The sequence below is a fragment of the Leptopilina boulardi genome, unplaced genomic scaffold (genome assembly GCF_019393585.1).
Source record: "Leptopilina boulardi isolate dan_hultmark-lab unplaced genomic scaffold, ZJU_Lbou_2.1 LbouV2_165, whole genome shotgun sequence".
Taxonomy (NCBI): Eukaryota; Metazoa; Arthropoda; class Insecta; order Hymenoptera; family Figitidae; genus Leptopilina; species Leptopilina boulardi.
In genome coordinates this window covers 3,093,277-3,118,522 of record NW_026137713.1, presented here as the reverse complement: position 1 = coordinate 3,118,522, position 25,246 = coordinate 3,093,277, and the positions used below count along the sequence as shown (strand labels likewise).

General features: G+C 27.9%; 3 protein-coding genes across 8 annotated transcripts in view; 1 reads left to right on the top strand and 2 right to left on the bottom strand.

Annotated features, from left to right (window-relative positions):
- Positions 1-225: 225 nt before the first annotated feature.
- LOC127277278 (facilitated trehalose transporter Tret1-2 homolog) overlaps positions 226-25,246 on the top strand; it is a 220,635-nt gene continuing 195,614 nt past the window's right edge. For all 3 annotated transcript variants that reach the window (XM_051298263.1, XM_051298261.1, XM_051298262.1), the window contains exons 1-2: positions 226-740; positions 833-923. The gene's annotated coding sequence lies outside the window, so the exon portion shown is untranslated. The remainder of the gene's footprint in view (positions 741-832; positions 924-25,246) is intronic.
- On the bottom strand, positions 759-3,166 carry LOC127277279 (aminoacylase-1-like). The gene is made up of 5 exons (XM_051298266.1): positions 2,851-3,166; positions 2,547-2,716; positions 1,880-2,383; positions 1,408-1,698; positions 759-1,118 (listed from the first exon to the last, which is right to left on the bottom strand). The coding sequence occupies exons 1-5, from the start codon at positions 2,942-2,944 to the stop codon at positions 975-977; spliced, it is 1,203 nt and encodes a 400-aa protein (XP_051154223.1). The 5' UTR covers positions 2,945-3,166; the 3' UTR covers positions 759-974.
- LOC127277277 (rap1 GTPase-activating protein 1-like) overlaps positions 3,565-25,246 on the bottom strand; it is a 135,246-nt gene continuing 113,564 nt past the window's right edge. For all 4 annotated transcript variants that reach the window (XM_051298256.1, XM_051298258.1, XM_051298257.1 and 1 more), the window contains 7 exons: positions 17,084-17,392; positions 10,602-10,784; positions 8,866-9,104; positions 8,373-8,651; positions 7,594-7,759; positions 6,382-7,278; positions 3,565-6,151 (listed from right to left, as the gene is read on the bottom strand). In XM_051298256.1, coding sequence (XP_051154213.1) covers positions 5,990-6,151; positions 6,382-7,278; positions 7,594-7,759; positions 8,373-8,651; positions 8,866-9,104; positions 10,602-10,784; positions 17,084-17,392 — 2,235 coding nt within the window. In that variant the 3' untranslated portion in view covers positions 3,565-5,989. The remainder of the gene's footprint in view (positions 6,152-6,381; positions 7,279-7,593; positions 7,760-8,372; positions 8,652-8,865; positions 9,105-10,601; positions 10,785-17,083; positions 17,393-25,246) is intronic.

The following is a 25,246-nucleotide window of genomic DNA, read 5'->3' as shown; positions in this document are numbered from 1 at the left end:
ATATAAATAGATTAATAATAAATAAATCAAATAATAAAATAAACGAAAATCTTTAAATTTATAGAAATTTTTTTAATTTAAATTTCTAATTATGTTGATATAGTATTTCAAATTTACTTACCCACACGTTGGTAATCCTGTTTCTTCCAGCCAATGGGCGTAATTCCCTCCATTTGAGGAAAAATTTTCTTCATTGTTCGTTAAACATTTGTGCAAATTGTTAAACGTTTTATTAACAAAATTATTCTTGCTCGTAAATAATTCATATTAATCGGAATTTAAAAAAAAACTTTCTTTTGCTTCTTATTATAAAAATAATCACAATTGAAAAATAATCGAAAATTTTTGTAAATAATCCTGAATTATTTGCGATTTATTGTAAATTTGATATATTTCGAAAAAGTTTTCCAATTCTTGTTAGTCCATTTTTTATATTGATATAAATTTCAAATAGTTTTATCATATTTTCCTGAAGGTTTAATTAAAAGTATTATTGATAAAAATTATGACTTCGTGATAATAAATGAAATTTAACCTGTCAAATTCGTGACATATAAATAATTGAAACATAACCGCAAAAATACGTTTCATGTAACAAATACATATATTATTCAAAGTTTTATAAAAAAAATCAATACCCCAAATAAATAATGTAAATTCGAAATTATAATTAAATAAGTAAATTCAGTGTAAAAAAAATGTTCGAGTTGAAAAATTTCTCTTCGTTTTTTTACTTACAGGTAAATTAAATCTGAAAATTATTTTTATAATTGAATTTTTATTCCAATTTGGCTATAATCTAACCTTTTTCATTTTTTTGGTGTTTTTTCAGGATAAAAACCGAAAGTTGGTACAACTTAATCCCTTATGATTGGAAACTGGTCCAGAGAGATAAGATGCTGTACATCGATGGACTTTACAAGGTTTTTAATTAAATTCAAAATTAATTTCACTTGTGTATATCATATTTTTTTTTAAACATTCGCTATTTCTGTGATGATTTCCATGAATATTTTTATCCCCTTTAAGAAAATGTCCTTATTTAAAAATTCATTATCGCCATGCATACGAATAGGCGTTTGATTAATTGGTGTAAAACCAAATGTCGGTATATCCATCTAAAAAATAAAAAAAAATATTAGAAATTTAATCATTTAAACGCTTATTATTAATTATTAATAAAATAATTTTTTAACTTCAAACAAATTTAAAAATTAAAATCGTATTTAAAAAACAAAAATAAAAAAAATACTAAAATAAATAATAAAACAACTAAAATAAAAAATATTAAAAATCAAAATTGAATTAAATTTAAAAAAAAAATATTAAATAATAATAAATAACATTTAAAATTGTTTCTTTTTTTTTTAAATCAAAAATGTTTGATTTTGAAAAAAAAAAACTCACAACACGAAGAAAACGCGAATCTGATGCTCCTAAACGAATCATTGGATCAAGTTTTATATTTAAATTATCGCAGGATTTTTTAAATGCCATCCAATAAATATTGGTATTATCCATTTTTGTATTTTCAACAAATGGTTCTTTAAGTTCTGTCGTATAATATACACCATCTCCTGCATCATCACACCATTTTTGAATCATTTTCTCAAATTTTTCATGATTCACATCAGCAGCCAAACGAATATCAAATCCTGCTGAAAATTCCTTGGGAATAACATTAATTTGCACACCGCCCTAAAATTAAATAGAAAATTTCAACAAAAAAAAAATAAAATTTTCCATAAAAAAATTTGAAAACAAAAATTTTCTTCAATTATTTAATATTAATTGTACCCTTATTAATTAGATACAATTAATTGAATTAAATTAATTTAAAGAAATAAAATTTAATTTTCCCATTACACCATTCCCATACCTTAATCATTGTTAAATTTATACTCGTAACATTTCCAATTCTAATTTTGGGATTTTTTAATTTTTCCTGCTCAGCGTTACGAAATTTTGTGAATTTTTCCAAAATTAAAAGTAATTTTTCGCCAGCTGTATTATTTGGTAATAGTGAGGCATGTCCAGTTGTTCCATTACAATGAATCCAAATACGAAATAATGTTCGTTCACCATATGTTAATGAGAATTCATCATTTATCGAAGCACTTCCTTCATCTAAGGCAAATCCAATTTTTAATGATTTAAAATAATTTGTTTGTGTAAATGCTTTCATTCCGTCATGTCCTCCAATTTCTTCATCCGGAACAAATGAAATGTGAATTGTTCTCTTTAAATGAATTCCATTTAATTTTAAACGACGAATCGCCTCTAAATGTTGAATGCTAACGCATTTACAATCTTGTGAACCGCGTGCATAAATGTCTCCTTTTTCATCTATGTGAGCACTAAACGGTGGATATTTCCAATCTTCCTGTGAAAAAAAATTTTTAAAAAATTTGTCAGATTTTTTTTTCAAAAATACAAAAAAATATCGAATATTTTAGACATTTTTAGATTATTTTTAACAATTATTTTTTTTCTCTTCGTTCAATTATAATTTTTGTTACAAGTTTGATTATATATTTTAAACTTACGGGAAAAACGGGAACGACATCCATGTGTCCATTTAATAAAATTGAATCCTTCTCAGGTTCTGTTCCTGTCCAGGTGATAATTACAACGGGTTTATTAGGGGATACTTCAAAAACCTTGACTGGAAGTTGAAGACTTTCCGCTTGTTTTTTTATAAAAGCCACGCATCCGTCTAAATAGAATTAAATTTTATTTGAAAATAAAGAAATTTATTTTAATAACAAATAATTATTCAAAACTAAATACACTATAATAAAAGTAAAAAATTAACGATAAAAATAGTAATTATAAAGTTATAAAACTTACTGTAATTAATATTTGGATGAACACTAGGAATTTGGAGATATTCTTGAAAATTTTCCACGGCCTTTTTATCCATTGTTGATTCACTTAAAGCCATTTTGTGTAAATTCGCGATTTTATTTTCCAAAGCACTTTCTCTTTCTCTCAAAAACGCCCATTGACTTTGTGTCTGATAAATTTAATCTTCTCGCAAACTTGTTTGCTAAACAGTTTTCGCAAAATTTAAATCCACACCGATAGCGTTCAGATTTCACTTTACCGTACCTAGATAAAAATTTGATAAGAATAAAAAATATCGTCAACACAAATGCAAAGAATTATTTTAAATCAGCAAATTAAAAAAAAGAAAAAAATATTGGTATTCAATTTTTTCTTAATTTTTTAAAAATATTTATTATTTTCCTTAATAAAAGTAATAATTTTTATTATTTGTGGAAATAAGTTTTATTTTAAAAAAGTTTATTATTGGAACAAAAATAAATATTTTGAAAAAATTAATTTTAGAAGAAAAAAAAAAATTGGAACAATATTTTTCGAGAAATAATAAACTAATAAAATAAAAGTAAAATTGAAAAATTTAGTATTATTTTGTTAGTTTATTTTAATTTTGTTAGACAGTAGAGAAAATATAAATTAAATCGTATAGAAAGGGACGTGATCATTACTGTGAGAGATTTCATTATTGAAATATCAAAACAGAAATAAATAAATAGAAAATTTTGTCATGATTAGCGGATTTATTTTTGCTTCTTTTTCGAGTCGAGAATGGTGCACAAAAACATAAAGATATTTATATGTATATATAATATATCAGCCACAGAATGCACACGTCTCTATATATATATATATTTTTTTTTTTTAGAATCAGAGAATATAATAAAGTGACCTCTCTTTCTTTCTCTCTCCATATTGTATCCATTTAAATTAGCGCCCCGTTTTCGTCAAATATAAAATATATATAATATAGTATAATATATTCTATATCTACAATAGTAGTAGTTACTCTTTCTTTGTTTTTTTTTTCTTTTCAATATAACAGTGCATCTTTCATATTTAATAGGTCTAAATAGTTTCTTTGATTTTGCAAGGCCAATACTAGAGGTGGTAAACACAGTTTTCTTTTTTTTTTTTTTAATAATAATTTTTATACACAGAAGGCCTCAAAATTCTAGAGAAATTATTTACAAAAAATTTTCACAATAAAATCTCACGAAAATATTTTCTCCCCAATATAGAAAAAAATTAAGAATTAATCTTTTCATTTTAAATCCTTTAAATTTTTCTCTATTTTTTTTCGCAAAAAATCGACACAATGCAATAAATATAATTAGCAAAATATTTTCCAATTTTCTTTATAATTTTTTTTTCTTTGTTCTCTAATAATTTTTCTTTTTATTTTCTTAAATAGAAGTACACATTTTTTGTTTTGAAAATTTTTTCCTTTTTCTTTTCTTCTAATAGAAGTAGAATACAACTTTTTTTTATGAATAGAATATTATAGACAATTTTTTTTTCTTTCTATAGAAGAATTTCGAAAGAGATATTTTTTGAGAAATATACAATACATTTTTTTATTTTTATTTTCTTGTTAGGAAAATAAGTCTTAGAATATGAGAAAAAATTTCCATTTAAAAAAGTCTTTTTTTTTATATATACAGAGAGATGACGTAAAGTCTTTTGAAGGACGATACGGTGTAGGCAGTGGTAAAAGTGGTGTTCTAATCTTTCGTAAAATGTACATAAAATGAAAAAAAAAAAAAAAAAAAAAAAATGAAATGTTTGATAGTAGAAAAATTGGTGCTTAGCTTACACTACTTTCCTAACACTTTGGACGTGTGTTCTCGACATTTTTTTATGAGAAAATATTAAACAATAATTTTAATAATACAAATGAATAGAACAAAACTTTTTTTTTTCGTTGAAAATTAGAAAAATCAATTAAGCGAAAAATAGGGAGAAAAAAAAATATAAATGAGAAAGAAACAAAAACATGGCTTTGCTAAGTTAAACTTTGGTATTGGTTATGAGTGAATTTTGATTTCGAAAAATCAAAACTCATATGTACACAAAATGATATAAAATACAACGAATAAAAGTTGATAATAATAAAAAATGATTAATAATATTAATAAAATGATTAAAAATATAATAATAATATATATAACTAATATGTTAAAAGTAACGATAATAATACAGTTACTAAACGAAAGAAAAAAAATGACATAGGTGAGGGAGTTTCTAAATTCTACGTTTTTTTCTTCTTTTCTTTTTTTTCTCTCTCTCACAAAATTTATCTATCGCTTTAAAACGATTGTCAATATTTTTTTCTTTCCCCGATAAATACAATTATGTTCTAAACAATTTCTTTTTTTATACAGTTTTTTTTCTAAATAAAAACTACATCTTATTTTTGTTAAAACATTTGAAAAAACATTGCCGCTAGTAGAATAAAGCTATCGTCTCTAAGACAAAATAAATTCCTTCGAAAAAGAAAAATAATTCAAAGAATTTGCTCGCTAACGTCAATAATATTGGTGTGTGCAGGACATCTACAATTTTTTTTTTCCTAAATCTTTTTTTTTTTTTAAATTGTAGTGCCAGTTATTCTACTTTTTTTTTTTTAAACACCATTTTTGTCTTTCTCTCTAAAACATTGTACGTTAATGACATTCTTTTTTTTTCTATACAATAAACTACAAAGAGGGCTTTTCTTAAAAGCTACTAATAAATTAATTGTTAAATACTCAACTTGGAAAAGTACTCTCACATTTTGAGATCTCTGTGCGTCTCTCCCGAAACTTAAAAAAAAAAAAAAAAATCAATACAATTCTCAACTGGGAGGATTAAAGAGATCTCTTTTTCGACTATCAACTTTGTACCCAATAAACTATTCAACAAGTTTTACCTGTCGTAGTGACGAAAAAACCAAATTGTGATTAATTGCGCATCACGAGAAAATTGTTAAGAACAATTTTCCTTTTTTTGGTTTTCCTTTATCGAAACCGACTGGTAAAACAATAAATGCCTATAAATTCTTTCTGTTCCCCTGTTTCAATTATCGACAACGTGTTTCTTTTTTTTTGCTATTTAAAGCAATGTTTGGAAAATTCAAATATTTGTGGTCCACAAGAGAATTGTTTCTTCAAACTGTTGACGTTTGTTGATTATTGTTGTCTAGAGGAATACTTGAGGAACATTCTTTCAGCATTGCCCTTAATCGAAGTATTTCCTTCGATGCGGCCGCTAAATCCGATTGCAATTGTAGTTCTTTCTCGCGAAGACGTTTAATGTCCCTTTGACAGGTCTGTAAAAAAAGAATTTCCTTTTTTAATTTTTCTTATTTCTTCAATATTTTTATAAAGCGTACATTTTAAATATTTTTTTCTATTTTTGAATTAGTGATTTTTTGTTGTTAATATTTTTTATTTATGAAATTAGTTTTACTACAGAAAATTGAATTAAATTTCTATTTATGAAATTAATCTTTCATTCAGTAAATGAAATAAAATTCTTATTTTTACTATTGATACGTACCACATTTTGCCGCAATAAATCCAGCTTATCGCATTTCAATCGTGTGACCTCCATTCGCAGTGTTTCATTTTCCGTGGCCCCCTCTTTGGCAGGACATCTCGTCGCCTCATGAGTTTCCGCGGAACTCATCGATTCAAGTCCCGTGTCACTGTCCGGATAAACAGCTTGATCTAATTCCAATTCGCTATTCAATGAACTATCATCGCTCTCTGAGATAATTCTCGTTGTTCCCTCTTGTTTCTCTCCACGTTCCTCTCGTTTTCTCAAATTTTCATGTGTCAATCTTTGAAATGACGATGATCCCATTGTCGTCGTCGTCGTCATTGAAGATTGCACGATTTTATCAACAATTGTCGCCGTTGTATCAACAACACTCGTCATTCCATTTATTGATGAATTTGATTCACGTCTATCGACTTCATCTTGTTGTAATGTCGTCAAACTACTGTCTTGATTGTCAGTATTTGATAAACTACTATCTTGACTTCCTAAACTTGCATGATCGGAATCTCTTCTTAATGTTAAATCAGGTGATCCAATTGGACTCGATGGTTCAGTGGAACGTTTACTGCTGTTATTATTAATTTTCGTCGTTGATTGACGATTACTCGGTGGACTTGGCTCGGATGATTGTCCTTTTTTTGATAATTGTTGTGGTACACTTTCTGTTGATGCATTTCTTACACGGGAAATTAAAGCTTTTCGCACGGTATCAATAAAACGATTACCACTTCCGCCACCGCTTCCTGATGTTGTTGATACATCGCTTGAGGTTGGACTCACTGGACAATTTCCCCCAAGTCCTAATCCAACATTTGTACCACCGCCGAGAAATTCATTTGTCTTTGTTTGCAATTCCTCAGTTAACGATTCCAAGAGAGCTGATCTCGTTCTCAACTGGGGAAAAAAATTTAATTAATTAATTTTTTTATTTTACTATCATAATTAATTGTATATTGAGAAAAAAATTTGAAAAATTATTTTATTTATTATATATTATTATTATTATTATTATTTTAGTACTGTTTACAAATTCCGAAACGTAATTAAAAATCTATTTTGATTCTATTTTCAAAATAAAACGAAATTAATTTTGAATTCGTTGAGTTTTTGCTTTTAATATTTTAAAAATTCTAAATTAATTTTATTTTTATTAATTTTTTATTTAAATTACTATAAATAAAATAATAATAAAATTTGGACGGAACTTACTTCGAGTTTGGAAAATTGTTCAGCTTTGTAAGCGGCATTTTCGGCATTGACAAGTTTAGTAAGAAGAAATTCTTTAAATTCAACGCCTCGCAGAAAAACTGCAGGTGAAGGTAATGGTGGTCCAAACCACGGAACGTCAAGGCGAGATGTTACACTCACTTTGTACCTGAAAGGCAAAAAAAAAAAAACAAATTAATTTCAGTAAAGAAATTTTTTTTGCGAAAAAAATCCCTTTTTTCTCGAGAATAAAAAGTATAAAGCATATTTTATAATTTGAAATATTTTCTCTGATAAAAAAAACTAATTAATAATTAATAAATTGATAATTTAATAATGTAATAATTAATAAAAATTAAGTTGTATTTAATAATAGTAATAATAGTACTACTAAAATAATAATTTCCGGAAAAGAAACATTCAATCTTTAAAAAAAAAAAAAAACGAAAAAAAATCATCAATGGGAAATATCGTTAATCTCTAAAATCATAATCTTTTGTTTTTTAAAATTTTCATCTAAATATAACATCCAGATTCTGTAGATACAAATATTCCTTCTGTTCAAATACGTGATGAATCAATCAAAACACGTGAACTATTTTTAAAGTCAAGAGGAATTATTTCAGTTTGAAGAAATACAAAGTGCTGTCTGTTTTTCTCATCTCGTTTTCTTTTTTTTTTCAAACTGCGCGTTCACCACGACTTGTCTTGTTCTGAATCTTTTTTAAGGCATAACATAAAAGAGTTGCTTCTTTTTTTTTTTTCTTTGTAAAAATATGTACCTTGTGTTAGGAGTGCAAGGATCGATGACCTGAACGACAATGAAGGCGTGAAGGAAGTGGCTTGCAATCATGTCAGGACTAAAGGGCGTAGGTTCCTCTTGGAAGATGATTGCAACGATGTCGTTGCCAATGTGCCTTTTGCGTTGCAATTGTTGTGAATCGCCTGGACTGAATGGTAATAGTGAAGCAACATGAAAAAGTACTTCACGACCTCGGAATACCTCGTATACCGCGGAATCGCCCGTTTGCCCGTGTCTCGTATCTAATCCTCCGCGATATCTGCAAAAAAAATTTTTTATATCAAATTATTTAATTAATTACTAATTAAAAAATTAATTGAATAATTAAAAAAAAAATTGAATTTAAAAAAAAGAAACTAAATTTTTTTATTTCTTTAATAAATTGAAAATTTGTTTTTTTATTAAAAAATTTTCTTCCGTTGAAATTGAAAATAAATGGAAATTTTTTTTTTGAAATAGTATTTTTAACGTACCCTTTGTGATCTTTTAAATCGATTTTCTGACCGAGAAGATCGAGAAATTCTTGAAAGGCCGGAGTGATTTGGCGGTTACTGAAGAGTTGCTCCTCTGTTAGTTGGCCAGCTCTCTGATGTAGAACGCCAAATTTGAATCTGGATACGAGGGCATGCTCATCGTAACGAGCAATCAAAGTTCCAGCACCGGAGCATACCACAGGCATTAGATTATTCACGTTGAGTGACTCGTTGATTGCCTGAAAACAGAAATAATAAATACACTCTTTCTTTATATTCACATTATTTTTGGTTACATTTTAGAAAACGAAAATTATTATTCTATTTTTAATATCAATAAAAAGCAAATTTTTAATTAAAAACAATAAAATTATAAATAAATAATTTTAGATTATAATAAAATAATAAATATTAAAATATATATTAATTATATATTATTAAATAAAATAATTATTTAATTGTAAAAAATAAAAATGATAAATAAATATTTTTTAAAAATGACATTGTCACTAAAATAATAAACAATAAAATAAACAAAATAATAAATAAAATAAAAGCTAAAAAAAGGAAAAAAAAAATATATGTCAAATTGAGTATAATGATTGAGAACCCTTCGAAAATTGAAATGCATAGATAAAATTGCAAAGTACATATATGCATAATTTATGAGTTCAAAATTAGTGTTTCGAGTATGCATCGAGAGCATCTTCAAGTTCAATGTCTGAATACTAATGAACTTGTAGGAACGATATTTTCAATTTAAACGGTTTGTGCTCCAAGAAAAAAAAATTAAATTCGTTAAATTTTAATTTTCAAGATTTTGTAGATACATTATCTTTATATTATTCTCTTAGTCAGTTTAATATGAGTCTTTTAATATATAAATAATAGAACGAGATAATAAGCGGACGTTAAGTAATCTAATGCGTACTTTGCCACAGCCTCGCTCTCATCTCGCCTTCAGAGCGTAGTAATAATGTATATATATATATATGTTCTACTTAAATAAATGGCAAGAAAACCACACGGCTTTCTAATGACTATACTTGAAGACAAAAAAAAACTGTCCTCTTTATAGAAAACACACGAGACTTTAAAATTAGATTTAAAAGTAAAGGATATATAATATATATAAGAATCACTTTTTTTTTGTTAAGGTTAACAAAATTAATTCTTTAATTTTCAAAAATACAATTTTCTTTCAAAAAAAAAAAATTCTGTTTTATTTTTCTATCGTTTAATTCTTAATCTCAAATATTTCAAAAACGGAAAAAAATTTAATGATAAATATTTTTCAAAGGACAACAAATTTTAATTTACCTGAGAAATTTTTTTCATTTACGAATAAAAAAAAAATATATTAAAAATTCAAAGTTTCTTTAAAAAAAAAAAAAAAAAATTTGAATTCCACATAATAAGTATAATGTTTCGTTGATTTATGTGAACAAAAAAAAATAATTTTTTTTTGTTCTTTTCACCGCAATTCACTCTCGACAATTGTATATGAAATAAGTTTAAAATTTCTTGCGCCGGAAATACGGTGCAGCGAACCGATAAAAATCACTCTCTCGTGGCTTATATGTCCTTCACATTTTTTTTTTTCAAGTTTATGCCTCTTTCATTCTCAAGAAATTTTGAAATAAAGTAGTAAGAAAAAAAATAATTCAGAAAAATTGGTTTTTGGGAAAAAAAAATTGTTTTTTTTTTCATAAATAAATAGAAATTAATTATTTTACCTTAACCATTTTGGCCGGTGAGGGATTTGGTCCAAGTGTTGCTGCCGGCACCAATTCGTGTGTTGAACCAGCTCGTAATCGCAAAAGTACTCGCCAATGTTCCTGGCCAGCGACAGTTTCGGCTTTCATGGATACCAATACTGGTCCATTTTCACTGTCTCGTCCCACAAGGTTCACGTGTTCCTGTAGGAGAAAAAAAATCCAAATTTTAGAAAATTAATTTCTCTTTTCCCCAATACTAAATTTTAATTTTTTAAATTATTTTTTTTAACAATTAATAATAATAATAATAATAATATTAATTAATTAATAATTGAGAGAAAATTTTAATTTAGCCGAATTTAAATTAGAATTTTCTTAGAAATTCTGGCTTAATAAAAATTCGGTTAAATAAAAAATTTTCTAATTACAAATTTGATTAAATAAAATAATTGTAGATAAATATTCTGTTAAATATTAATCGTTATAAATATAGAAAAATCTGTTAACAGTTGCGAATTTGGTTAAGTATAATAATTTGGATAAATAAAAAATCTAAATATTAGTTTCGTTAATAGAAAAATTTGTTAAACTTTATTAAAAGATAATTCAATTATATAGAAATATATAAAGAATTATATTTTGCAAAAAAAAATTTCAAAGAAGACTAAATTATGTGTGTATTTGACAATTGACAATAATATATTGAAATTCATCATTCTGAAAATGAATGCATTTTGCCATACCGAATTTAGAACGAGTTTTGAACCTTCTGTTCATTTGATGCAAAAGTTATTTCTGCGGAAGTTAATATTGGTTGCGTCAGTGAATGCATTTGTACTCATTGTGCGTGCATGCGTGCAACTCACGTATATATAACGTCCATTGTCAACGATCGAGTCAAATACACAATATATTTCTATATATATAAAAGAGCCTTCGAGTGCGATAACTCAAGTCCTATCAGATTTTGTCAAGTTCCTCTATATATAATATAAATTTTATTCATAATATACTGAATATAATTTTGCTCGCATCTAAATATATCTATAGTTCGATTCACGTAAAAAAAAAAAAAAATTCGCATATAAATTGTCTTGAAATCATTTCATCAACTTTTTTTTATATTATTATTATTTATAAGCGATGAATCTAGATGACGTATATATGTATTATGCTAACTAGAACTGATTTACTGCTCTATTGTTTCCAAGTTATAAGGGCCGTGCGAAACGGAATTATTATATTGTATATATATATGAGGAAATTCACTATAAAAAAGAGTCAGGGAAGATATTTTAATATATGTATATATATATCGTGCGTGTATTTTAAGAGAAACAGGAAGATGTTTATTTTAATGCAAAAGATGGCATTTTCAAAATTCTAAAATACGCCAGTTTTATATTTTAATCTTGAATTTTTATTTAACAGAATTTTTATTAAACATTTCCATTTAACCAAATTTCTATTTAACAGAATTTTAATTTAATAGAACTTTTATTAAACATAATTTTCATTTAACCAAATTTCTATTTAACAAAATTTTCAATTAACAGAACTTTTATTAAATATAATTTCCATTTAACCAAATTTCTATTTAACAAATATTTCCGTGAAATAAAAGTGAATTTATATATTTAACAAAAATTCTGCATTTATACTGTTATTTAGCAGATTTCTATTTTACTGAATTCTAATTTAATAGAATTTCTATATTTTTAATTTTATATTTAGCCGAATTTTAATTTTACAAAATTTCCATTTAACCAAATATTCTATTTTTAAAAAATAGATATATTTATTTAAAAAATTGATAATTAGCCGATTTCTGATAAATTCTAAATGCCAATTTTGTTAAAAGAACATTCGGCTAAATAAAATTTCTATATTAAATATAGAAAATTTTGGTATAATAAAATTCGAGTTAATAAATATTTTGCTAATTAGCAATTAAAAGAACAATTTTTTAAATAAAATTTCTACTAAATAGCAAATTTAGTATAATAAAATTTGGCTAAATAAATATTCTGCTAAATAGCATTTAAAAGAACAATTTTTTAAATAAAATTTTTACTAAATAGCAAATTTAGTATAATAAAATTCGGCTAAATAAATATTCTGCTAAATATTATTTTTGTTAAATGGAAATTTAGTGAAATAAAAAATCAAATAAATAATATTCGATTAAATCGTAGTTCTGTTATTTCAAAATTCGGTTAACTATTATAAAGTCTGCTTAATATAACAAAATTTAGGCAAGACTAAATTTTTTTTTTCTAAATTCAGAAAAGAGTATTATGGAAAATTGTCGAGTTTTTTTTCCCCGAGTATTATTACAAATTCGAAAAGAAGTTGAGAAAATGAAAAAAAAAAAAATCACAAGAGGGGTATAGGGTAAAATAATGAAATGAAAGATCCATAGAACGCAGGAAAGAAGTACTTCGGGCGTGGGAGTGGGAATGTTCTCACACTGAATGTCCGCATGACGCACCTCTCCTTACCCCCCGGGATTTGATTTTCATCCTTATGGCCACATTTACGCTTCCCTCCCCCCTCACTGTATACACCATCCTTCCGTTTCCTCTCACTCTTTACCCCGCCATCATCATCATCATCATCTTAATCCCAACATAATATGTATTCCATTTTGTAATTCTTGTCTCGTCTCGTCTTAAATTCTTCTTCCTCTCACCTTCTGCTTTCAACATAGTCACTGTCTATACATATTCTATAAATAAAAGAAGCGATTCTGGACATTCATTCTTTTTTTTTTTTTAATTTTTTTCTTTTGATATTAGAGAAACAGTACTTTCTGTTTTTTTTTCTTTTCTTCGTGGAATAATTATAGTAATTAATAATAATTATTATTTAATAACAAAAAAATATTTATTATATTATTTATTAGTTATTTTATTTTATAACCGATTATTTTAATAAAATAAATTTTTTTTTCCATATATAATATCAATCGCAGTGATCCTTGGACTCCTTAGTTATAGTGACTGTACTTTCAATAATAATTAGAGTCCGGAAACTCGAGTCGATAATGATCAAGTAATCGTCCCTCTTTAATTAAGTTTTCGTCTCGCGAACAAGCTAATTGTACTTTAGTAGCATTGCATTTGTAAAATGAGGGGCTTATATTGCTTTTTATACGGATGTTTAATTTTATGCTCATTTGAAAGGTTAATTCAATATTATTTCATTTTTCAAATGCTAATTTTATAATTTAATATATAAGTGAATGCAATATTCCTTTTGACAATATATAATTATTGTAAAGTGCATATTATACACTGAAAAAAGAAAAAAAACCATTTTTATTAAATTAAATATATATTTGTTTCAAATACAAAAATTATTGGTTCAAATACAGTTTATTTAATTCAAATTCAACAAACTTAAATTAAAATTATATTTGGTTCAAGTAAATATTTATTTAATAATAATAATCAAGTAAACGTTTATTTTAATTAAATAAATAAGTAAATAAATAAATTAAATTTAATAATTGATAGTAAATAAATATATAAAATAAATTAATAAAATAAATAGTAAATATATATATAGAATAAAATGAATAAAATAAAAGGATAAATAAATTTTTTTTTCAAAAATATAAACAAATTAAAAATAGTAAAAACTAAAATAAATAAAATTTAAAAAAGTGAAAAATGTATTAAATAGATTTTTATTTTAAACTAATAATTATTCACACTATATATTTTTTTATATTTAGTAAAAAAAATAAAAGTGAAAAGTTGTATAGAGGAGTCGACATCGATTATTATTAAGCCAGTAGTGAAATTATCGTTTTTGCACGTACTGACCTACTGACCATTGCTTTTATGGCATGTGGCTACGAGGAAACTATTTTCAATTGAATTCTATTATACCGAAAGATGCGCGTCACTTTACACATAAGAATTATTCATTAAAGGGAAACTTTGCGGTGAAATTTCAACTTATCAAAATTCTCACTCAAAAACGATTGTATATAGATATATTATACAATTAATCAATTAAAAAATAATTCTTTTTAAAAAAAAGTTTATAAATTTTTTTTCTTTATGAATATTTCTTCTATTTTTTGCTTTTACATTAAAAAAAAATTTTTAATTATCTAGTTTCTAGGTAGTCTGACTATACGGAAACTGTCTAGTTTCCAGGTAGTCAGACTATATGGAAAATATTTAGTTTCTAGGTAGTCAGACTATATGGAAAATATTTAGTTTCTAGGTAGTTATACTATATGGAAACTATCTAGTGCCTCTATATTAGGTCAGAACAGTTATACTATCTAGTTTCTAAATAGTTAAACTATATGGAAACTATCTAGTTTCTTAGTAGGTAAACTATATGGAAACTATTTAGTACTACTAGATTATTTAGGAAGGTTAGGGTATTTATACTATCTAGTTTCTAGGTAGTTATACTATATGGAAACTATCTAGTGCCTCTATATTAGGTTAGAACAGTTATACTATCTAGTTTCTAAATAGTTAAACATATGGAAATTATCTAGTTTCTTAAGAGGTAAACTATATGGAAACTATTTAGTACTACTAGATTATTTAGGAAGGTCAGGGTATTTATACAATCTAGTTTCTAGGTAGTTAAACTATATGGAAACTATCTAGTTTCTAAATAGTTAAACTATATGGAAACTATCTAGTGCCTCTATAGTTTATTTATAATAGATTTTCTAGACAAAATCTATCTAATTTTTTCAATGAAAAAAAGAATAATAGTTTTGACAATAAATTATCATTTCGTTTCTCTATTATAATCTCGCATTTATCCATTATTGCTTCCACAAAGTCTTATGGTTCAGTTTTGGTGAATAGTTAACCATCATAAATTTGATCTCACATGTTGTTGATATATTTATATATACCCGCAAGTATAACACTCTATCTAATCCTAAAGATGATTGTAGGGGTATAGAAGGTATAGATAATATATAGAATCAGTTTCAAGTTTGAAATAGCTTTCATTAACATCACAAGATTCACGTGTGTCTTTAATTAGTGAACGTGGGTAAAAAATTAATGAAGTTGTTTATCAAACTCATCTCTCTCTCTCTCTCGCTCTCTCTCTATATATACATATATATATATATATATATGTAATCCAATAAGTCAAGCTGAAAATATTTTAATAATATTGTAATAATTCAGCGTGCGAGTCAATTGCGTCATACATATTTGATATATAATAAATTCAACGCAGGTTCATTATTTTCATTCTCATTATGATGATTCCCAAACGTCATTCATATGGGCCTCGCTTTATTATTCTTTTCTTTCTGTTTTTATAAAACAGAGGAACAATTGTTATTATATATATAATTGTATTCAAATTCAAGTTACTTGTTTGTTACTCTTTTGGTAACAACGAATGATTGGTTTATTTTTCTGTTGGTAAATATCTACTATTGTTAATTTCTTTTGTTACTTTTTCGTTTGGTAACAACTATACCAATTGTTACTTTTATTAGTAAAAATAGCACGGAAAACAATTTTTCCGTGAGTTAATTTGGTATACCCGTGTAGAAATTTTCCTATGGCTCCGATTGGAGTCTAATCGGATTTTAATGCAACGCTTGACGTGGCCCTGATTAGGAAATCCACATTTTCTCGTGGCCCTTATCTGGGACAAATTATGATTCCCTACTAGGGCCCTGGTAGGGAAATTTCTACAAGGGTAATGGTAGTTACCAGTTGGTATAGTAAAACGTGTTAACCAACGCAAAGAAAGTAAAAATTTATTTACCATTTGTAAAAATAAATAAAAGCAGAATTTATATAGTTTCGCTGGTAGTTTTATTTGATTGCAGTTAAATTTCGAACATTGGTGATATGCGTTCATCGTGCAACGCTGCATTAAAGCCGCGTTTGCGTTCATTATACGATGAACTGTGATTAAAACCCTTCTCTCTAGTATAACTTCCATGAAAGAGTTTGCAATTATGGAAGAGAGGCCCCGTTTCGTAGGCATTCACTATCAGATATAGGATTAACTTGGAAAAGCGAGTAAATGGGCACTGAGAGTTTGCAACGAGAATTAAATATACGACTTGTTAACGCGGAAATTGTTAAGACAACATCGTGGGATATGTTTCTTTGTATAACCATTTTGAAACAATCGCTAAAAGCACACACACATATATATATAATATAAAGTACCAAACAAGGACCATATTTGCATTGTACTTGAAATTCGTTAATCGAAAATCCCATTTTGTATGTGTCCTCGAAATGCTTTAATTATTTATAGGAGAAATCAATAACCCTATCACAAAACTTGCTTAAATTTATAGGGAGAACACTTCAAAATTTATTTCCACGACTATTTTTCTAATAATTTGAAATTTCAATTAAAATTTAAAAAATCGTATTTAAAAAATCAAATCGAAAAGATTTGGATTAAATTAAAAATTTTTGGATGAATTTAAATTGTTGAACATAATTATACATATGAAAATTGTTTTGGCTTACCCTGCCAACGAAAAAGCGTCTGTAGCATTTGGCCGTATCATCTTGGTCTATCCTTGGTTGCCATGCTGGTTGTGCTGGTAATAGTGCTCTTCCCGCAGAATCTAAAGTATGCCTGTGATCTGTACCATCGACCCAATAACCTGGTGGTGTGACAACCAAAGGCGGTTTCTGAGATCCAGAATTTGCTTGTTGAATTGCTTGTTCCATAAGCGCTCGACCCAATGGTGCATCTCCAACTGGAGATGGTGATGGTGTCGGCGTTGTGATTTGTGGTGATGGACTAGACGCTGATCTTTCATCTCTAGACGCCTGTAACAAAATAAAATTCAAAATTTCATTAAATAATTTTTAAATACTATATAAAAAAATTATTATATTTTTTTTGAGATTTAGAAAAATGTTTCTCTTTCCATATTTAATGTTTGGAATCCAATACGATTAAAAAAAAGAAACAGAAGAACAAGAAAAGACAATGGAATTTTATATTTAAAAGTCACTGACACCTGTCGATAAAAATCTATATACGTTATTGTTGCAGAATATCTGCTATTGTTCCGCACCAGGTTGTCGATTCTCTGGCTGCTCAGAGAGCCATGAAGAAAGTAACAATTCTATCTGCATTTTCTTATATATATACTCGCGGATTATTTCTCAGAGCTTATAAAACTTTATTCAATTGTTATCCATCATAATTTTCTAATAAAAGGTGTTTTTAAAGTGAATTACCGACATGTCGGTAATGTAGAAATCTAACTAAAAATACTCAAATTCGGGAAAAAATAATTAAGGCATGTAAATTGGCAATTAATTAATAGAATGTGATAAAAATATTGAAAATTTCTTTTATGATTTTCGAATGGGATAGTGGAATATAAATTTTTCGAAGAAAAGAAACATTTTTGTGGGAATTATATTCGTGATCGCTTCTTCCTTCGAGACTTTCGATCAAAGGAAGGAAGCAAAGCAAAAAAAAAAAAAAAAAGGAAGACGTGTATGTATATAGGAGGAGTCGACATATGAGAAGGAGGCGCTCTTTTCGCCTGGGATCATCTGCCAGGTCGAATGGCTTCATGTATATATGAAAACCCAGAGTCCAGAGGTCGTGTATAAAAGCAAAAATAAAACGAAGTACCCTCTCTCTCTTTCTATGAGTACAGGAGCATATGGCACTTGAGCAGGTGGTACACTGTCCAACCGCATTCGGGACACGGAAATTAAAACACCAGGTCCCTTAGCAACATGTGTTTTATTGTCTGGAACTTCTTTTTTTTTCTTTTTTATACTCCCAACAAGGAAACCTGTCGTTCATATTAACGAATTTCTTTTTTCTTTCCTTTCAATTCAGAAAGGATTTAAAAAGCATTTAATTACATTCGTTTTTTCAATTTACCGGATGATATCATCATGGAAATTCTTCTTTCAAAAAAGCTCGACGAATTCGTTCAACAAAAAGTTAAATTGATTTATAATTTAATTATAAAAAAAAGAATTGTTTTTTTTTGCAATGAGAAACATAATTCACGCGCAGCTTGACCCAAATTTTTTGGTTACGCCTCTATATAATCAACATACACACGCCAATTGAATGACAAGATGACATAAAATTTGCTCGTGTAAAAGATAAAAATTTACCACTTGACACATACATACGATGAGTGGTATATAGTTGTTATCTGTGACCGAACCCATATTCCGAAACTCGATATTCCCTCATTCAAATTATTAATGGCACTTATGGACATTTATATATATATATATGATCAGAAAAAAAGCATCTCGCTATGATTTAACTCTAAAGATAGATTGCGCAAATAATTTAAAACAATTAGAAATTAAAAGTTAAAATTTCAAAAACTTGAATTTTAAATTCAATTTTTGTGTATATATAGAAGAATTTTTAATTTGGAACAATAATCGAGTGACGCAATTACAAATTATCTCGTTAACTCTAAAAATAGATTGCACACCAACCCTACAAATTGGAAATCAACGGTTTTCTATTTTTTTTTTAATTTTTGCTTCTCCTCGTCTTTTAAAATCTGTCACGAATGATGTAGAGAGAGAGAGAGAGAGAGAGACGAAAAGCTCGCCGCTTCCCCAAAATGCGTGTTGAATTTATATTTAGCGTCAATGTGAGAAACGACGTTAGTTAGTGTTTCATTTTTTTTTTAGTCCCACCCATAGAATTTAAAGGCACTTAAATTACTGAACAAGCGCGAGCGTTAAATTTTTTTTTCGACGTCTAGGGTAATTCAATCCAAATATCAACGAACGAATTATTATATCTAAAACTCATTTCTCGAATGGCTTATTGAGAGACAAGATATATATATAGGAATATAATGTATACGAAACATGAGCCAGACACACTCCTGTTGACAATTATAATTTTGTTTTAAAATTTAAAAAATATGAGATTGGCATCCATTGCAGAATCTCATGGCCTGCTAAAGTAACGTTTACTACCATGGTAACTGTTGCTATGTTACCATGGTTTGAGCCATGAAACCCTATTAAAAAAGTAAGAGGAAGGACTATTCTTTTGCTTTTTCTATTAAATTGAAGCAACCAGAAATATGTTTCTTTGAATCAAAAATATTTGATTGTTATTTAAAAGAAAATTTTTTTTTATTTAAATCAAATAAATTTTCTTTAAATTAAATTATTTCTAAAAATTGATGAATGTTTTTAAATAGAGAAAAAAAAAAGTTTTAGAATTGGTACAATTTTTCTCTATTCTTCCAATTTTCTACTCTTAGACTGCAGGATCAGATGTCTTGGATGAAGGGAGAATTTACTATTATAGAAGATCACATTGTTGGAATTAGACTTGATGAGGGAAACTTTTTCGAAAATAAGAATAAAACACGAAGACGCAATGATTTGCTCTCTCTCTCTCTCTCTCTCTCTCTCTCTCTCTCTCTCTCTCTCTCTCTCTCTCTCTCTCTCTCTCTCTCTCTCTCTCTCTCTCTCTCTCTCTCTCTCTCTCTCTCTCTCTCTCTCTCTCTCTCTCTCTCTCTCTCTCTCTCTCTCTCTCTCTCTCTCTCTCTCTCTCTCTCTCTCTCTCTCTCTCTCTCTCTCTCTCTCTCTCTCTCTCTCTCTCTCTCTCTCTCTCTCTCTCTCTCTCTCTCTCTCTCTCTCTCTCTCTCTCTCTCTCTCTCTCTCTCTCTCTCTCTCTCTCTCTCTCTCTCTCTCTCTCTCTCTCTCTCTCTCTCTCTCTCTCTCTCTCTCTCTCTCTCTCTCTCTCTCTCTCTCTCTCTCTCTCTCTCTCTCTCTCTCTCTCTCTCTCTCTCTCTCTCTCTCTCTCTCTCTCTCTCTCTCTCTCTCTCTCTCTCTCTCTCTCTCTCTCTCTCTCTCTCTCTCTCTCTCTCTCTCTCTCTCTCTCTCTCTCTCTCTCTCTCTCTCTCTCTCTCTCTCTCTCTCTCTCTCTCTCTCTCTCTCTCTCTCTCTCTCTCTCTCTCTCTCTCTCTCTCTCTCTCTCTCTCTCTCTCTCTCTCTCTCTCTCTCTCTCTCTCTCTCTCTCTCTCTCTCTCTCTCTCTCTCTCTCTCTCTCTCTCTCTCTCTCTCTCTCTCTCTCTCTCTCTCTCTCTCTCTCTCTCTCTCTCTCTCTCTCTCTCTCTCTCTCTCTCTCTCTCTCTCTCTCTCTCTCTCTCTCTCTCTCTCTCTCTCTCTCTCTCTCTCTCTCTCTCTCTCTCTCTCTCTCTCTCTCTCTCTCTCTCTCTCTCTCTATTTCGTCTCGAAAAATGGTCCTAATACAGACTCTAACAGCGGAATTGAAGATTGTCGAGATAGGGTAGCAATCTTGATTCTATATTTCTTTTTTTTTCTACTACGTCTGACAAATTTCGTAACACCTATATACTATAGAGATTTTTATAGAGATTGCAATTTTTTTTTTATTATTTTTTTATTATCGAGAAAAAAAGTATTGAATCAAGAAAATCCATCCTTTGATTACTTAATTCAAGAAAAGAAGTAAAATAGTATATTGTTGGTAGTTATAATCTTTTTACATATATATATAAGATTATACCAAAAAGTTCATTCTTGGAAAACGAAACAACTGTCGGATCATTTCAAAATCCAGTTTCAAATTTACATTTAGGGTCTCTTTCAACCCTCTGTCCTCTGAGATGGTGTTTCTGCCTCGCTAATTTGTATATATATATATATATATATTCCCCTGAACCAGTGAAATTCTCTATAGGGTTTCCCGTAGAGTGCGCGTGCTGTTTTTAACAAGGAGTCGCAATTATCACACCAGGGTCTAAACCCTCAGTTAAAAAAAAAAAAAAAATTAAGTCTCAACCACGTCTCGCGTGTATGTTTTTCGAATTGGAAAATTTTCTTAAAATCACAGTTTTTCAATACATTTTTTTATGGCACTAAAAGCAAAATGAAATACTTTAAAAAAATAATATCCATATTCACAGAAAATTAAAAGGCATTAAAATAAGCTGCAACGCTTATTATTTTAATCCATTTTGGTATTAAAATAAACAAAATTGGATTAAAATAATAAGCATTGCATTGCAGCTTATTTTAATACCTTATAATTTTCTGTTTTACTGAGACAATAGGAAAATTATATTTTTTGTGAATAAAATAATTCAAGTATATATAGGTATATAATATTTGTTGACCCCTCATGGTATCCTTATAATATTTTCTACGCCTACGAGACGATGAGTCACCTCCTTCGTCTTTTATATGTACGCGAACTAACTTTCCCTTCCCAAGTCATTTTGAAAAGTTTATACTGCCCATCAAATGTTCCATTTTATTGCAATATCGATGGAGCATCTTATCTATCTCTCTTTTCATGAAGACGAAATGGAATCCGTATCTAATTTCTGACTGATACATTCTCATTCGTTCTACATATATATATATCTCGTGTGTTCTATCAAACCTATTCTATCAAACATGAAGTTCTTCACTTTTATCTTTACCCCTGCACACACTTTAAAACCAGTTTTAAACATATATATATACATATATATATATTTTTTTTTTCAAGAGATAAGCGAGCGTCCAATTTAGACACTTCCAAAAATTAAAAAAAGTGTTAAAAACTTGAATTTATTTTCTAAATTTTAACATGTATTTTCTAATTGATAATGAAATGCATTGAGAGATAAGAAATGCATCTTTTTTAAAAATTTTCCCAAATTATTAATCTATCCAAATTTTAAAATTAAGGATGGTGCTCTCTTAATTTGAATCAGTGAAATTTCACTGGTGAAATAGCTAGAAGTCGGTTACTGAATCATTTAGTGAAATTTTCACTGAAAATCAGTCATATATCACTGATTCATTTAGTAACCGAATTCTAGCTATTTTACCAGTGAAATTTCACTGATTCAAATTAAGAGAGTGGCGGGTCAACATAACCTCAAAAACATGTCAAAACTAAAAAATTGTTTTTAACGCAAACAAAAATATAATAAATATTAATTTTAAACAATTTTAGAAGATCTAGATTTAATTCTTTCGAAAAAAATTATTTTTTTCCAAAATATTTTGTCAATAATTATTTTTTTAACATTCAGTTTTTTTTTTCTTTTAAAATCAGACAAAAATTGCATTTTTTACTAAGTTTTTACTAAGTTTTACTAAGTTAAACATTCTCTACAATAATATTGTAATAAGTATGTTCTTAAAAAGTTATTTAATAAATAAAATTTTAATTGTTTATAACTTATTAAGAACATACTTATTATAATATAAAAAAGGTAACAATTATAGAGAATAATTTACATTTAGTAAAATGAGCATTTGTTTATAAAAATTGGTTAAAAATTGCAATTTTTGTCTGATTTAAAAAGAAAAAAATAAAACTAAATGTTATAAATATTTTGGAAAAAAATAATTTTTTTCAAAAGGAGTAAATATAGATCTTCTAAAATTGTTATGAAATTAATATTTATTATATTTTTGTTTGCGTTAAAAATAATTTTTTAATTTTGACAAGTTTTTGAGGTTATGTTGACCCGCCACCCTCCTTCATCAAAAAAAAAAAAAAAAAATGATGAAATTCTATTCTTTTAAATTTTTTTACATATTCTACAATTTAGAAATATCAAAACGAACATAAGGTATTTTTTTTCAAAAACAGAACAAAAAAAATGTATTTAATACGCGTCTCACTTGTCGAGTAAACGATATTATATATATATATAACCTTTTCATTAGAATGCGTGACGCAATTCCTTGTAGCCTCATCGCTTAATAAACGAACACGAGCGTTTATTCTTTTTTTTTTCATTTCTATTTTGTGCAAAAGAGTCGGGCAACAAATCCAGAGGGGCTGAATGAAGTTCGAGTTGACTCAGAAAAGAGAGGCGAGAAGGGGACACTGTGTCTCAAATGCAGAGAAAGAGAATCCACCTTTGTGCATAGAGACAAGGACAGACAGACATAACGAAAGTAAAAAAAAAAAGAGAGAGAGAGAGAGAGAGAGAGAGAGAGAGAGAGAGAGGTACACGATAGATACCAGAGAGATAAATAAAGAGAGAACGAGAGTGAAAGAGGCGCAAAGAAGTAGAAAGAGAGACAAAAGTGAGAGGATATAGAAAGAGGTTGAATGTAGCTAGCATATTAATAACGCAGCTAGAATTGCAAGAAGAAAAAAAGATGAAAAAAAAAAAATCTGGAGGGTGAAACTCTTTTTAACCCTTGACAAACTGGGGAGAGAGAGAGACCCTAAGCAAACGCAAAAAAAAAAAAAACTACCGGTGTGGGTGCAGTGTGTAATCGGTATGTGCACGCTAGGCTTCAGTTTCACAACTCCCTCAAGCTCAATCTGCACTTTTGCCGCATAAGATTCACCAAGAGAAAATTCGCAGGTATACGAATGTGTTATTAAGAGTTGAGTGCACTGTGCGTATATACGTTTGATGCATACATATATAGAAAGATGCACACACACACATATGATATGTATAGGTAGGAGAAGCACAAGTGTTTGTTTATGGATGCACTTGAGCGAAACCGTCGAGACGGCTTAGAGAAGATGACGTAAATGGCAAACCTTAAGGAAACCACAAGTAGAGCTCCCATTTCCGCGTAACAAATAGATAATATACTAATATATACGTATTATTTATTGTAAGTAGATATAATAATACTATATACTGAGAATTGGTACACAGAATTTCTAAATTATTTCTAATTATAAATGGTTCTTTAGAAACAGCATTCAATATATCTGAAAACATAAACAATCTGAATGTTTTTTTGAAAATGGGTTCGCTATTAAAAATCTCTTTTCAAAATCACTTAAAATTCATATGAATTCGAAGTTAAAAATCATCAAGTTGAATATTATAAAGAATCTATAATGCTTCCGATTTTCAGAATCATCAAAAATTCTGATATTCTGCAAGTTGAAAATCGTTTAGAAATCAAATCTTAAAGAATCCTAATTGTTCCGAATTCAGAACCGCCAAATCTACAATTTTAAAATCACTTCTTTGACAATTATATACGTAACAAGGATAATTTCCGTTTTTCTCTCTATTTCTCTTGTTCGAAATCCAATAAAAAGCTATTACGTGAATCAAAGGAATTCAGGGACACACGTTATTCGTACTATATAATATATATTGTGCATTTTCGCACAGAATGTACAGCCATCAGTGCGGGAAGTGAGAAAGAAACAAATAATGGAAAGATATATATATATATATATATATATATATATATATATATATATAGGGAAAAAAGGGTATAAAGAGAAACTTTGAGTATACTTGGATCTTATGGCACACAGGAAGAAGAGCGCAATTACCTCACGGAATATTTTTCTCATCCTCGCGACCTACGGGGTATGGAAACGATTGCGCGAATCCAGAAAATAAAATGCTTTGAACCTATATATATGGGAACGCGGAAAACTAGGAAAGCAACAATCATCTTTTTCAAAACTTATTAAGTATTTCCCCGCACCAAGTGTTTTCATTTGTAAATTATTTACAGAATTTGTATATATTGTTAAAACTATTCACATTGAGAAAAAAGGTTTCAATTGATAACAAAACTTAATTTATATGTGCAATCTTTTTTTGTTGCATCAACAAAATTTTAGTTGTTTCAATATTGGTACAATCAAATTTTGATTAAGAGTAAAATTTATTTTTTCTATTCCGTTGTGCCAACATT

Bases quoted from the DNA above. Each gene is read 5' to 3' on its own strand.
- LOC127277279 (XM_051298266.1), bottom strand. From the start codon at position 2,944: ATGGCTTTAAGTGAATCAACAATGGATAAAAAGGCCGTGGAAAATTTT. The intron at 2,717-2,850 runs GTAAGTTTTATA...AATTCTATTTAG, and splicing joins TCATCCAAATATTAATTACA to ACGGATGCGTGGCTTTTATA. The intron at 1,119-1,407 runs GTGAGTTTTTTT...TTTATTTTTTAG, and splicing joins ATTCGCGTTTTCTTCGTGTT to ATGGATATACCGACATTTGG.